The sequence below is a fragment of the Macrotis lagotis genome, chromosome 2 (genome assembly GCF_037893015.1).
Source record: "Macrotis lagotis isolate mMagLag1 chromosome 2, bilby.v1.9.chrom.fasta, whole genome shotgun sequence".
Lineage (NCBI taxonomy): Eukaryota > Metazoa > Chordata > Mammalia > Peramelemorphia > Peramelidae > Macrotis > Macrotis lagotis.
Genome location: NC_133659.1, coordinates 140965359 through 140980471, shown reverse-complemented (window position 1 = coordinate 140980471; position 15113 = coordinate 140965359). Strand labels below are relative to the sequence as shown.

Below are 15113 nucleotides of genomic sequence, written 5' to 3'. Positions count from 1 at the left end.
ACTTTTCAATGAAGGATTGAGGTTCTGAGTCATTCTTATCTAGTTCCAGAAGAATAGAACTGCTGGCCCTCCTTTGGTCATCATCCATTTAGGAATAGAAATGGGTCATTAAGTACAAGACTACTGTAAAAACAGCAGAGCTGCCTGTGGACCAATGGTCATAGTTAGGAGGTGAATTCATAATCCTGTTTTATGATCAGAGTTTCAGAGCTCCTGACTGTTCCACCATTCTTGTACTGAGCTATGAGATGAAGTTGTGATCTTAGGTCTGAGAAACCATGCACTATAATTTTTGTCCTAGGTTTCCTGATCAATCTGAAATTATTTTTCAATCAATTTTAGATATTTTTGATTGGTATAAAAAAACAGTAGTGTGAATAACTTGACTTCCTCTTGCTCTACCACATTCACCAAACTCTCTATGTCTCTTGAAGAAGCTATTGAGTTCATCATTCTATGGATGTCATCCCACCAAGCCTCAGTGGTATCTCATAAGGTCAAATTTGCCTCTTTGACTTAAGGTTTCCCATTCACCTGGACTTCTATCTGTACTCTGTTATCTAAAAACACACATTGCCTCCATAAACACAAATCCAAATAATTTTAGAAATAATCCTTGATCATGGGTAGTAAAAGGCAATAAAAATAATCAAAAATGGCAATAATACCTAATTTTTATAAAGAAACATGAGGTCATGGGTAATAATACTAGATTTGAGTTTGATTTCCTATGAAATTTGGATCAACTCTTGCTACTCTTCCCCTATGGTAGTTATTCTCTCTTGTATCTAATTTGTTAATAAATGATAGAATGAGTAGCATAGTAAAAAACGTACTGTGCATAGGAATCATGAAGACCTTGATATCAATCCTGAGATACTTTGTAGCCCTGGGGTGCTGGGTAATTCACTGAACCTCTCTTAAATTCTTTTTTCCTCTTTTTTGTAAAATGGGGATAATATTAAAATTTATGCTACAGTGGTTTGAGAATCAAACTAGTTAAACAGATGCATATATACATGTATTTGAACATTCGTGCATATTATATCAACATATTAATTATGTAGGTTTTCAAAATTTAAAGTATTGTATAAATGGTAGCTATTTTTATAGGCCATTTCCTTCATGCTTTCTTTTAAGTGGAAAGTTATGCTGATTATATTTTTAGAGACAACAGGAAAAACATTTATTGCTAGGTGCATTCCAACCCTGGCCAGGAAATTATTATTTCTCTGTTTTGAGGTATGTCCTGGAATCAAATCAGAATCTCATAGGGGCTTAGTCTCATGAATGCCATGCCTTAAATGAGCTAATCAGCACTCCATTTCACAACATTGTACTTGATATTTAATTTTTGAAATTCTGGTCAAAGCACCTATTCATAATTAGTGGAAGATTTTGTGTTATTTTTTCATCTTCACCACCCCTCCTTTTTTTTCCACTCAAACTTACTTCCAATTTTATTCTTATATGATGATTAATTAAAATCCCTTCTCTTTAACATTTTAAGCTAAAAAATAGAGTCTAGTTCTTTGAAACATGTGGGGAGAGGCATGTCTTTAACTCAGTTGGCTTGTAAGGATGGTAAATCAAGCAGAAATCTCGAGAGAATACTCTTACTCCTTAACCAAATCTTCTATTTCTAATTACTATAGTACTTTTATTTGAGAAAATCATGGAATATGCCAACAGAAAAAGGTGGTACCTGAGTTGTAACTTCAATTTAATCTAATTGTTAATCACTTACTAAGAACAAGATACCAGGATAACTACTAGGGGAGGGTGAAAGTGAGGGAAGATAAGTATGAACTAGCCCTTGCCCTCAAGTAGTTTATATTCTTATAGGGAAAGCCTCATGCACAAAAGTAATTGAATATAACATAATCCAGAGGAAGGCAAAATAGCTCCTGTGTCCTACCAAGAAAGGGACAATGTGGGTCACACTTGGTATGAGGACAGGCAAAGAGAAGGGAGTAGGTATTGAGGATATGGTGAGTAATACAGTAAAATAATAATTGTATATTTTAGAATACAATCGTTATCATTGATTACAATCAATCTAAGATACTTGCAAAAGTGCCAAGTTCAGTTACAAAGTTGCCAGAACACTGAGATATATTAAGCACTATTTCATTTCAGAGAATATAAAGTGATAGTGGTGTTATTAACAACATGATGATAGAAGTACATGTCCTACTGTAGCTATGGATAATATAGGGAATATATTTTCATTAAATATATCTAAAAGACTTTTGATTTGTTATTGTTATTCATTGCTGTTGTGGCTATTTTTTCCTACCTCCCATGGATAGATTTTGTATTGTATTTGACATGCATGTGATTTCCGATATTAGCCTTCTACCAACAAAACAAAGTACTTTTAGACTAGAAATTTCTTTGAACACAAAACCCTATAGGATTGGAATTAGCTAGTGATGCCAGCATAACTTCCTAATGAATACTTTTTTTTTAATATTTGGATTTTGCTATAATACTCAGGTGGGGCACAATGACCAAATTTCCCTGTGGAGAAATATAGCAAGCTTGATTTTCTGTTCCTCTAGAGGGCAGCTGTGATATCAGAGGATGTTGTGGAAATGTACCTATTACCTCAAAATTGGGAAGAGCTTTCTAAAAAAATCAGTGGTAGAAGCTGCCTCAGAGACTATTGAGCTCCTATAAAGTAATACTTAATTTGATTTAGTAACTTAGGTAAAAGGTTAAAAAATATATTGTATGATTCATTCAGAAACCAAAAACTTTCTTGCCATATATTTGTTATATTTAAAGACTGTACAGAGAATTTTCCCATAAAGTTCCCATATATTGAACAAGACCTATTAAAATAGGCCTTGCCATAAATGAAATAGTGTTCATAGAATGCCTGGATAATGATCTCTCAGGGATAGTGTAGAATGGATTATTTCAATGAAAAGAAGACCATATTAGGAAATTCCTAAAGTCTTTCCTAAGTTTCATTATTTTAATTCAAATGTCTACATGCACAATTTTCTATCAGACACTGTTGAAATTAGACCATAAGGGGAAAAAGAAAGGAAGTGGGATATTCAATGGATTATAAACTCCTAAAGGACAGGAATTGTATCCATTAAAAAAAATCTCAGAATCCTCTGCATTCAAGAGGTTAGTCAACAAATGTTTATTAAGCACTTCCAAAAAATTTTGCCTGTAATCCTGGCTGAAATGAAACAGTTTAAACAAAATGAAATGTTAAAAGATAATTTTGTATCTACATGTTTCATAAATAATATAATATAATGTAGCAATGTATATTTTGCCTAAATAAATATATACTTGCCTGAAAGAAAAGAGGTGAAATATTAAATCCAAAGAAATTTATATCTCTTCCCAAATTCAAGATAAAGAGGTAGCTTAAATGTAACTGATTTTATGTAATATTATAAGATTTACAAAGCATTTTCCACCCAGCAGTTTTGTGCATTAAATAGCGAGAGTATTATTATTTCCATTTTATAGAAGATTTTAAAAAAATTCCACATAGCAGCTCTTTGCATTAAGTTGAGGAAGTATTATTATTGTTCTCATTTTAGAGATGATCAATGGATTTTGAGAGCATAAGTAACTTGTTTCTCATTATCCAGCTAGTATTAGATGATATAATGTTTTAAAGTACATATTGGTTCCTTTCCCCACCAAACATTCATCCCCTAGTAAGTGACTGAGTCAGTTTTGGAATTTATATACCTTGTCCTTTTTCCTCTCTTTAGCACAGTCTATGTTATGAATTGCTTGGTGGACATTTTGAACTGAATATCCTATAGACAACTCAAACTTAAAATTAATCAAAAGTCAAAAATATAAATTCTGTAACTATTATACTTAATTTATTTTTTAAAACATAAAATGTTCAATGTTTCATATACAATTCTTTATTCATTTTACTTGTAAAATTAAATTTTTGTTATTCTGTATTCAGTTCATAACTAAAAAGTAAACAACTCAACATGAATTAATAACCTTTTCTCCAAACTCATCCATCTTCTGAACTTCCCTGTAACTATCAAGGGCATCATCTTGGTATCATCCTCAATTCCTGATTCTCTCTTAAGCCTCATATCCATTAAACTGTCAGATCTTGTTTCTATCTCCATACACACAGAAACTATTCTGTGACTTACACAGTCATAACCCTTATTTTGACCCTCCTTACATTTCATCTGAATTATATTGTATTTCCTCTTGAGTCTCCCTACCTAAAGGTTCAATTTCCCTCAGTCCATCCTCCGCACAATTTTCAAAGTGATTTTTCGAAAGGACAGCTCTAACCATATTGTTCCCCAATATACATATGAGAGATTCTAGTGGTTCCTTATAACCTCTATGATCAAATATATAGTCCTCAGTTTGTATATAAATCATATAAATCTTGTTACAATTTAGCCCTTTCTTTTCAAATCTTCTCATGCATTTTTCCCTTCCACATACTATAATCTAGCTGTACAAGGCTACTTGTTATTCTTAAAACAAAGTGTCTCATTTCTTGCCTCTAAGTTTATGTCCAGAGTGTACCCCATTCTTGAAATGAATTCCACTCACCTCCTCTTTTGGGAGCTCTTGCATTTCTTCAAGACTTAATTCAAATAGAACCTTTTTCATACATGTCTTCTTCATTCCAGTAGTTGCCAGGACACCACTTCTCAAGATAGTCTTTTGTTAATCATATACATATATTTTATATAAAATAATATTATATGATATATAGTATACACATATTTATATATCATATATATTCATCATATATATATATATATTTAAACATATTCTTTGTAATTAAATACTTTCATGTTCCCTCTAAAGTAGAAAGTTAACTCTTTGAAGAAAGAAACTACTTTATTTTTGTATTTCCCAGGACCTAGCACAGCACCTAGTGTGAATTATAGGCACATAATAGATGTCAGTTAGCTGACTGACCATTGTGCCACTCTTCCTTTTCTAGATTTAGGAACAGCTCAAGCTTTATGCTAATTCATGATTGTGCTAATTATAAGTTGACTGTAAGATGGCTGTGAATAGCTATTTTTCTAAGTTTGTAAATATAGTAGAATCACTTCTAAATACTTATCATAAAGGCCCCTACAAGTACTTTAATTAGTATAAACTGACATGTACCTAATCCTTTGGTGATCTACAAGCTGAGGCTAGATGATTAATTATCAAACATGGTTTAATGAGCAAATTCTGGGGTTATAGTTTGGACTAAATGCTCATTTAAGGGTTTTCTTTCATGATATAATATTTATTATATTTGTCAAATTTGACAAAAGATAAGATTAGTCAGTTTTAGAAAGATTGCAAATATGCACATGAATATATTTGTGGGGATGGGTTGTTGTGAATAATACAATTACTTTGGAAAGCAATTTTGAATCATTAAAATAAGTCCATATTTTTGACCTAGTGAGTTCACTTCTAGATATATTCCTCAAGAAGATTATGTGTTGATGAGCTGCTCAAAAGAGTCTGGGTAAATATGACTAAAGTTTGGACTTTAAATGAAAGAGAAATTGTTTAAATAAAGAAAATGCACTAAAATAACTTATAAGAATTTCCCTAGATTTCTAATGTCATTATCTCCACTATTATTCAACATTGCATTGAATTATTCATTGCAGATAATATAATAGACTTGGAGAAGCCTAGAGAAGCAACTAAAATGCTAATTGAGATAATTAACCACTTTAGCAAAATTCTAGGACTCAAACTAAATCCACATAAATAATTAGAATTTATAAATATATATATATATATATATATGTATATAAAACCCAACAAAGTTCAAAAGTAAAAGAGAAATTCCATTTAAAATAACTATAGACAATATAAAATATTTGGGAGTCAACATGTCAAAACCCAGGAAGTTATATGGACACAAATATAAAATTCTTTTCACACAAATGAAACCAGGTCAGCACATTTAGGGAAATATTTATTGCTCACAGGTAGGTCAAGTCAAATAAAAATTATAATTCTATTACATTAATTTTCTTACTTTTTTGCTATACCAATCAAACCACCAAAATTGTTTTATAAAGCTAGGGAAAATAATAATAATATTCAAATGGAAGAACAGAAATCAGTGGAAAAAAATGTAAAGGAAGGTAATCTAGCAGTACTGGATCTCAAAACAGTAATTCTTCAAAATAATCTGCTGCTAAGAAATTTGTGTTGATTAGTAAAATAGATTAGGTACATAATTCACAGTAGTAAATGATTGTAATAATCCAGTATTTGACAAACACAAAGATCCAATTTTTTTTGGAAAAAAATTCACTGACAAAAATTAATTCGAAAACAGGAGAGGAGTTTGACAGAAGTTAGTTATGCAAAAACATCTCTCCTAATCTGTGTGTGTGTGTGTGTGTGTGTGTGTGTGTGTGTGTGTGTGTGTCTGTCTGTGTATAGGTACACATATATATGTGTGTGTATATATATATTTGCATACACACATATATATATCAAAGTAATATCAAAATGAGCACATGATTTAGATAAAAAGTGATATTATAAGTAAACTAGAGCAGCATGGCATAGTTTACCTCTCAAATCTATGAATAATGGAAGAATCTATGACCAAACAATAGATAAAAAACATGGATGCAGACTTTTGATAATATTTAATTTAAAAAATTTTATATAAAAATCAATGCAACCAAGATTAGATGGAAAGCAAACAACTGGGGTACATTGGGGAAGTATGGAATTACAGCAAGTGTCTATGATAATGGCCTTATTTCTCAAACAGAGAGAGTCAAATTTGTAAGAATATGTGTTATTCCTCATTTGATATATGGCCAAAGGACAATGATCAGGCAGTTTTCAGAAGAAGAAATCAGAACCTTCTATAGTAATGTAAAAACATTCAGATGACTCTTGATTAGAGAAATACAGATTAAAAAAAACTATCGGATTGGCTAATGTCACAGAACACAATGTGGAAAAATCAGGACACTAATGCACTGTTGGTGGTATTGTAAAAATTCTTGAGAACAATTTGGAATAAAGCAAAAAAGGATAAAAAAATGTGCATACCCTTTGACCTGGCAATACCACTGTTAGTTCTGTATCCTAAAGATTTTTTAAAAAAGGAAAATGACATATATGTACAATAATATTTATTGCAGAACTTTTTGTAATGGCAGAATTGGAAATTGAGAGGATGTCCATTATTCATGATGGAATATTGTTGTGCTATAAGAAATAAGGGTAGTTTCAGGAAAACCAGCAAAGACTTATATGAACTGATGCAAATTTAAGTGAAAACTACCAAAACATTGTACACAGTAACAGAAATATTGTATGATAATTAGCTGTAAATGATTTAACTATACTCAGTAATACAATGATCCAACATAATTCTGAAGTAGTTCTGAAGTACTTATGATGAAAAAGGCTATCTATCCAAAGAAAGATCTGCTGGAGTCTGAAGGCAGATCAAAGCATATTTTTTAAACATTATTTACTTTTCTTGTTTTTTTTAATGTGTTTTCTTAGCAACATAGCTAATTTGGAAATTATTTTGCATGACTACACATGTATAATCAGTATCAAATTTCTTGCATTCTGAAGGAAGGGCAGGAGAGGGAGTAAGGGAGAGAAATCATAACTGAAAATATTAAAAAATGAATGTTAACATGGATTTTTCATGTGATTGGGAAAAATATAAAAGGGTTTTTTTTGCAAAAAATATACATTTAAAAATATTGTAATATTCAAGGAACAAAGTGTTGAGGTCCTAAGTCAGAATTTTGCTCTAATTTTGAAACTAAAGGATATGGAAAAATATGAGTATGAATGTTCTATACTTTATATTTAACATTCTTTTGTATGACTGGATTAAATAACTATTCACTGTAGATGAATTAAAGTGCTAAAATATAATCACTGAAAGCCTACTTAGTAAAACTCAAGGAGGAATCATGATAGCAGGAATGATTTGTTACCATGTTGTGCTTATGTGATTTTGATCTCTGGCCAGGTCTTTATATTTTTGGGGGAAAATAAATTGTTTCCTTGTAGCTAAATGTCACCAAATTCAATCCCTACTTTAATCTCTCCAGGGACAGAATCCATTTTCACAATCTCTGATAGTTTTTCACCAAAGCTCACTCGTATTACTTTCATTGATGAAGAGTTCAATGTTAATTTTTTTTTAATTTTTATTAAAGATATTATTTGAGTTTTACAGTTTTCCCCCAATCTTGCTTCCCTCCCCCCACCCCCACCCCACAGATATCACTCCGTCAGTCTTTACTTTGTTTCCATGTTGTACCTTGATCCAAATTGGGTGTGATGAGAGAGAAATCATATCCTTAAAGAGAACAGAATTCTCAGAGGTAACCAGATCAAACCATAAGACATCTGGGTTTTTTTTTTTTTCTGAATTAAAGGGAATAGTCCTTGTACTTTGTTCAAACTCCACAGCTCCTTATCTGGTTACAGATGGTACTCTCCTTTGCAGACAGCCAAAAATTGTTCCCAATTGTTGCGCTGATGGAATGAACAAGTCCTTCAAGGTTGAACATCACTCCCATGTTGCTGTTAGGGTGTACAGTGTTTTTCTGTTTCTGCTCATCTCACTCAGCATCAGTTCATGCAAATCCCTCCAGGTTTCCCTGAAATCCGGTCCCTCCTGATTTCTAAAAGAACAATAGTATTTCATGACATACATATACCACAGTTTGCTAAACCATTTCCCAATTGAAGGACATTTACTGGATTTCCAATTCTTTGCCACCACAAACAGGGCTGCTATAAATATTTTTGTACAAGTAATGTTTTTACCCTTTTTCCTCATCTCTTCAGGGTATAGACCCAGTAGTGGTATTGCTGGGTCAAAGGGTATGCACATTTTTGTTGCCCTTTGGGCATAGTTCCAAATAGCTTTCCAGAAGGGTTGGATGAGTTCACAGCTCCACCAACAGTATAATAATGTCTCAGATTTCCCATATCCCTTCCAACAATGATCATTATCCTTCCTGGTCATACTGGCCAGAGATTAATGTTAAATTGGCAACTCAAATTGATTTATTCTTTGAAAAAAAGTCTCTTATGAGTCAAAATATACCTTGCAATTTCTACACTTGATCTAGTTCTGTTCTTTAAAGTAATAACAACTTTTTAGATGAAATACCTTCAAATATTTGAAGATAGTGAATACTATCTTTCTCATAACCCTACTATGTTTTTACTTCTCAAAGATAAACATTTTGTGCTTCAAAATAAACTGTTTTATTTGTTGTATAAGATTTTATAGAAAACCAATACAAACAATATTAGGTATACAGATTAATTGCTCTTCTATATCTAATTCCTGTTTATAGATCAAACTGTTTAATTTATCATTTTACTAACAAATGAGTTATCAGAAACACAATAATTTTTGGTCCCAAATCAGACCATTCCAAAATTTGCCTTTTCCTATATTATGTAGAAAGCAACACTTATCACCTTCCTCCTTCTAAATTCCCTTGTTAATCTAGAAAGAAAACTACATCATCTAATGGAAGTCTTTTTGCCTTGAGATTTCTATGAGAGACAGATATTGAAGGTACCTAAACCACTTGGGATAATTGATATCTTCAAAAAAATAGTTTATAATGCAAAAACTATATGGGAAATTCATTGATTTCAGCTATTGGATATCAAGGTATATGTGATCTTTCAGTTTTTTCTTCTGTGATTTACTGCCATCAGATCAAAGGCAAAGCTTTCTTTTTTTTTAAGTTTTTTGCTAGGCAGTGGGGTTAAGTGGTTTGCCCAAGGCCACACAGCTAGGTAATTATTAAGTGTCTAAGGCCGGATTTGAACCCAGGTACTCCTGACTCCAGGGCTGGTGCTCTATCCACTGCGACACCTAGCCACCCCTCAATGGCAAATTTTAATTCAGAACTTTTTTCAGTGGTAAATTCTAAGTGTCTCCTACATGGTAATTATGTAATTATATTAGAATTTTTTCCATACTAGGTTATTTAAAAAAAAATTTAGACTAAATGAGGATTTTAATGGAGCAAAAAAATAATAACTGGACCTTTTTTCCCCCAAAGAATTTACACACACATGCACACACACACACACACACACACACACACACACACACACACACACACAAATACACAGAGAGATAGTTTATGCTACATTTGGGACAATGCAAATATCCCACTAAATACTTGCGTATGACTCCACTCAAATTGCTATTTTTTACCCCCATTCAAATGTTTCCATGATTTGAGTAAAAATAAATTATTTTGCTGAGCTCACGGACTGTCTACCATTAGCTAATATGTTTTTAAAAATATTTTTATTCTATCATTAATCATGTGGCCTTCTAAACACTTTCTTATGTTAATTTCAGCCTGTGAGACTGAAGCAGGAAAAGTTTATCAGATGTCCCTACAGGAGCATGTCCAGCCTTTCAAAGAAAGTATGGAGCAATTCATTTTTCAAGGTAAACAATGAGGTTATTTTACCTTTTTCCTTTGTTATCAATGAAAAAGTTTGTTTACACATACTGGTAAAAAGAATATGTATTTTGTCATCATAAAAATCTAAGGATTAAGTTTAATCATGAGTCACACAGTTGCAGATTCTAAGAACAACAATTTTCTAAAGCTGTGTTTTTGTAAGATTCTTATTTTTTAAATAATAGAAAAAATTTCATTGACTCTCATGGCTTTGATTATCTATTATGAAAATATTTTATCTATTCTTGCATGCATAGTTCCTTTTTTAAAATTGTAGCTAAATTTCTGATCTCTTTCCCATGTTTTATTTATTGTCAAAACACTGCATTAAAAAACACAGACACTTTAATTTATTCACTATTTTTTCTACAAAGCTTTAATAGCACCAAGTATTTATTTAATACTTTTCCCAGGGAGCTAAAAAAAATCCTCTACTTTCACAATTGATTTTCCTGTATAACTCTAAAGTAAGTAGGGAGTGAGTTTTAACTCTAAGATATTAAAGAAACATTCAAAACTTGTCTTGTCCTGGTTTTCAAGAAAACTTTATATTGAGAAATCCTTTATAGTTTGAGATATATGATTGAAAAGTATTCTTTACTTGATTCAATTTAACTCCTAGAATGCTACTCCAATGAGAGTCATTCTGTAATACTCTAGGAACATTTATGATGCTTCAGGAATTTTCCTAAATGTGAACAAAGAGTACAATGATGTTGAATGACTCATTCACAGTTTGTATGGAATTTATTTTTGTATTTTATAAAGATTATTGATTGTGTTCAAAAATAAATGAGTAAGAATGAAATTTGAATCAACCTGTCCTAGGATGAGAATGTATTTAAAGAAAAATATCAGAATAAATCACTTTTGCATCTCAATGTGAATGTAATTTGAAGTTTCATACTATCATTCAATGCAATTCAATAACAAACATTTATTAAGTGCCTGTTATATATAAAGAATTATATTAGATATCAGGGTTAAAAAGACAAAAAACAAACCAAAAAAAAAAAATCCCTGCCTTCAAGGAGTTTACAGCTTGCAAACTTAATCACAATTTCTTAAAATCATATTTTGACAAACATTAATTATCATTTTCCATCTAATGCCCTCCATAACATTATGAATAGCATTGGCAGACATGAGAATGTCATTTGTTTTGTCCATCCAATGGTATGTTTGATAGGTAATACCCTTTCTTTATTTCATTTGCAGTACATTTTGGGGGTGTGAGGAGCATGAAATCTTTAAGCTTGCTCTATCATTTAAAAGATATTAAGTAATGTGAATTCACCAGAAATTTCTTGCTAAACATTAGTTGTAAAAAGCACAACCCTGATCATATGTTGCTCACATTATATACATTAAACATATTTTCTCAGTCATCTATATTCATATTTTCTTATTGCTGCCTCCTATTGGTTTACAGGAAATAACGTCTTCATAATTTGGGGCAGGGGGAAGGAGGGAGTAGATAGTTTGTATCTATGATTTCATCAGTTTAAGGAAATCTTTTGTACAGAAGTTACTTTCCCATATATAGATGAAAAGTTATTTCAGAAATTCTTAGAGAATTGAGATGTTTTGATTTGCTCATAGTCACATGGACACAGAGGCAGGACACAAAGCCTTGTAATCTTGATTTCTATGACCAGTCCTTACTATACTACATCTTCAGATCTGCATAAAGTACTGTCTATTGAGTAGATACCCATTGGTTAAATCTCTACTTTGTTAAACAAAATCAAAATAAATCTTATCTGGTAAACCAGTGAACAATAGATATTAATGAGTTTTATAATAATGGATTAAATCTTTCAGTAAATCTATCAATTGTCCCCTGAAAGAGGCCATTCTCTATATATTTTATCTTCTAGATTTTAAGATTAATTTTGTAGCTCTTTTCTGAATATTATGGGATCTTCTGAGGCCATCTCATATTTCAGAAATGATAAGGATCTGAGCAGTGTTGATGATCTTTTAGTTGTTGATTATATTGTGGGATTATTAGGTATCTAAAAGAAAAGGAAAATCCTGTGACATTTCAATCTGGGACAGGAAATTTGTATTAATAGGTTGGTATAAATTTTCTGTTTATAAATTTATTTTGCAATTGGTATCATACAAAGTTAAAAGATGAAAAGAAGTACATTATTTAGTCAGTTCTAGAATAAAATATTAAATATTTTGTATTTAAAATTGTTTTTACAATAAAGAATTGAATTTAGATTTTTATTTGATAGGCTTTTGAACGACACTGATTTTTCAACAGCTTTATTTTTTGCTTTTATTATATAAGCATAACCAATAAATATCTCCAATTAGAGTTCATGTTTAAGGCATGTAAATTTCTTTTGTATGTATGTATGGGTATGTAATGATTATTTTGTAGCAATTAAAATAATGATTTCAAATAACTTGAAATTGAGACAGTATTGGAAGAATGTTGAGTAGAATGACAAATCTGAATTTTTTCACTTTTGTGAAATGATTTTATTTAGATAAAGATTCAAAATTTGAAATGCGTGTATGATGTTTTCAGAACAGGCTAAGCACTTTGAAACCTATTTAAAATAAGATACATCTTTTAAATATTAAAGCAGTGACTAGGAAGTAATTATTTCATTGGTTTTTTCATGAAAGAAAATATACATTATACATTCATTATAAATTTAGGTAATTTGCAAAAACAAAACTGAATGTCAGTACATTCTATACACAGCTCAAATTTGTGGAAAACAGTGAGTTGAATTTTTGATTAAATGGTTGACTAGACATCTATAGCCTATGACAAAATAAGCTTATGATGATTTCATTGTCTTGCATGCATTCCCAGAAATGAAGATTCTCATTTTTCCAGATGGTTCTTTTTTGACTTATTTTTTTTCCTTTTAACCTTTTAAAATTATGTATTATGTAATGATAAAAAGGAGAAAAAGAGGTAGTTAGAATGAGTGGGAGAGAAAAGAGAGGGAGAATCAGGGCTGATAGGAAAATGAAGTAGAGATAACCATGGAGGTTCTTGCTGTTGTTGTATGTCCTTCATTGTCAAAGATGATGCCCTGACATACAAGTGAACTGAATTTACTTGAGCAGGCATTATTGCATCCAAGACATTGCCTTCTCTCTTTCTTTTTCCTCCTTGGACCTCCTCAATGCATTCTGGACAAAGAATATGTCAGAGAAAGAGCTATACCAATCCTTTTAAAGAATATTTTTATTTTAGAGTTTGAAGGTAACTTAGACAATTTTCTTTCTTAAAACACATACACATACCTTTGTATGTGTTTATGTTTATTTGCATGCATATATCTTCTAGTATATTTTATTATTCAGAGATCTTCCACTGTCATTAGCTTTGTTCTTATTAGGGAGGTGACCAGCAAGCCTGGGTATCCTTTTTTGGCATGGATTACCATTTTGGTTTATATAATATAGTTTGGGGTTTTTTTTAGGTTTTTGCAAGGCAAAGGAGGTTAAGTGGCTTGCCCAAGACAAGACAGCTAGGTAATTATTAAGTGTCTGAAACTAGATTTGAACCCAGGTACTCCTGACTCCAGGGCTGGTGCTTTATCCACTATGCCACCTAGCTGCCCCTATAATATAGTTTTGAAAGAAAAAAGTATTTGTATGCTTTTTAAAGGCAAACGACAAAAATTTTTTAAACGACAAAAATTTTTTAAAGTTCTTCTCCTTTCTACTAAATGGAAGCTTTTTCCATTTTCCTTCTGTCCTCTTATAGTTTCAGACATTTAAAATAGTTAATGAAATGTTTCGGTTGCTTTATCTTTCTCCTATTTGTCATCCATCTTCTCTTCCCTCTCCCAATAATAATTTCTTGCTGAAACAAAACATGAAAAATTGTAACTGAACTGGAGAAATAAAAACAAGGAAAATAAGAATAAATCTATAAATACAAGGTTATAATTAAAAGTGTTGAAACCTCAAGTCTTTTTAAAATATACAGTCTTTAGTACTGGTAATATTATACTTAAAGATGAAGTGATGGTGAAAGCACTGAGATATTAATGATGCCAAAAAGGCCCAAAATAATTTTTTTTTAAAAAAGTGAATTTTTTTTTATCAAAAATAGCACTTTGAGTACATTTTAAACAATGTCCTGGGGATGAAGTGATAAGGATTGTTCTTGCTTTAGTTTTATTTTAGAAAATAAAAAATGGTACAATCTTTTTCAGTTATTATAAAAACTGAGGAAGATCCTCAGCATTTTAGAAAAATTTATTTTTTATTTTACAATTTCATTGTAATTAAGTAGCCCAGGAGACTGAACCACTTTTTACCTCTCTGGATAAGCAATTTGTCTTCTAAGGTTATTTGCTTTATCTTGTTTAGTCAGGTATCTATAGCAAACAACCTGGGTTATATGTCTATTTTTCCCTCATAGAATCATAGTGCTGGAAGGGAAATGAAAAAGAGGTCATTTCAGATATCAAATATCAAGAAAAATTGATGTCACAATGTTTCTTATTTCATAGGAGAGAAGTGGATTTCCCCCATTTAGATTCTCAGATCAGAACTGAGTGACTTATAGCTTAGTATGTAAAACTAAGGGGATTTGTTTAATAAATGATTTTATCTGACTTTCTG

General features: G+C 31.2%; 1 protein-coding gene across 1 annotated transcript in view; it reads left to right on the top strand.

Annotated features, from left to right (window-relative positions):
* The window catches only part of FMN2 (formin 2), a 463537-nt gene that overhangs the window by 334034 nt on the left and 114390 nt on the right, over positions 1–15113 (top strand). The window contains exon 14 of the mRNA XM_074222920.1: positions 10394–10486. Coding sequence (XP_074079021.1) covers positions 10394–10486 — 93 coding nt within the window. The remainder of the gene's footprint in view (positions 1–10393; positions 10487–15113) is intronic.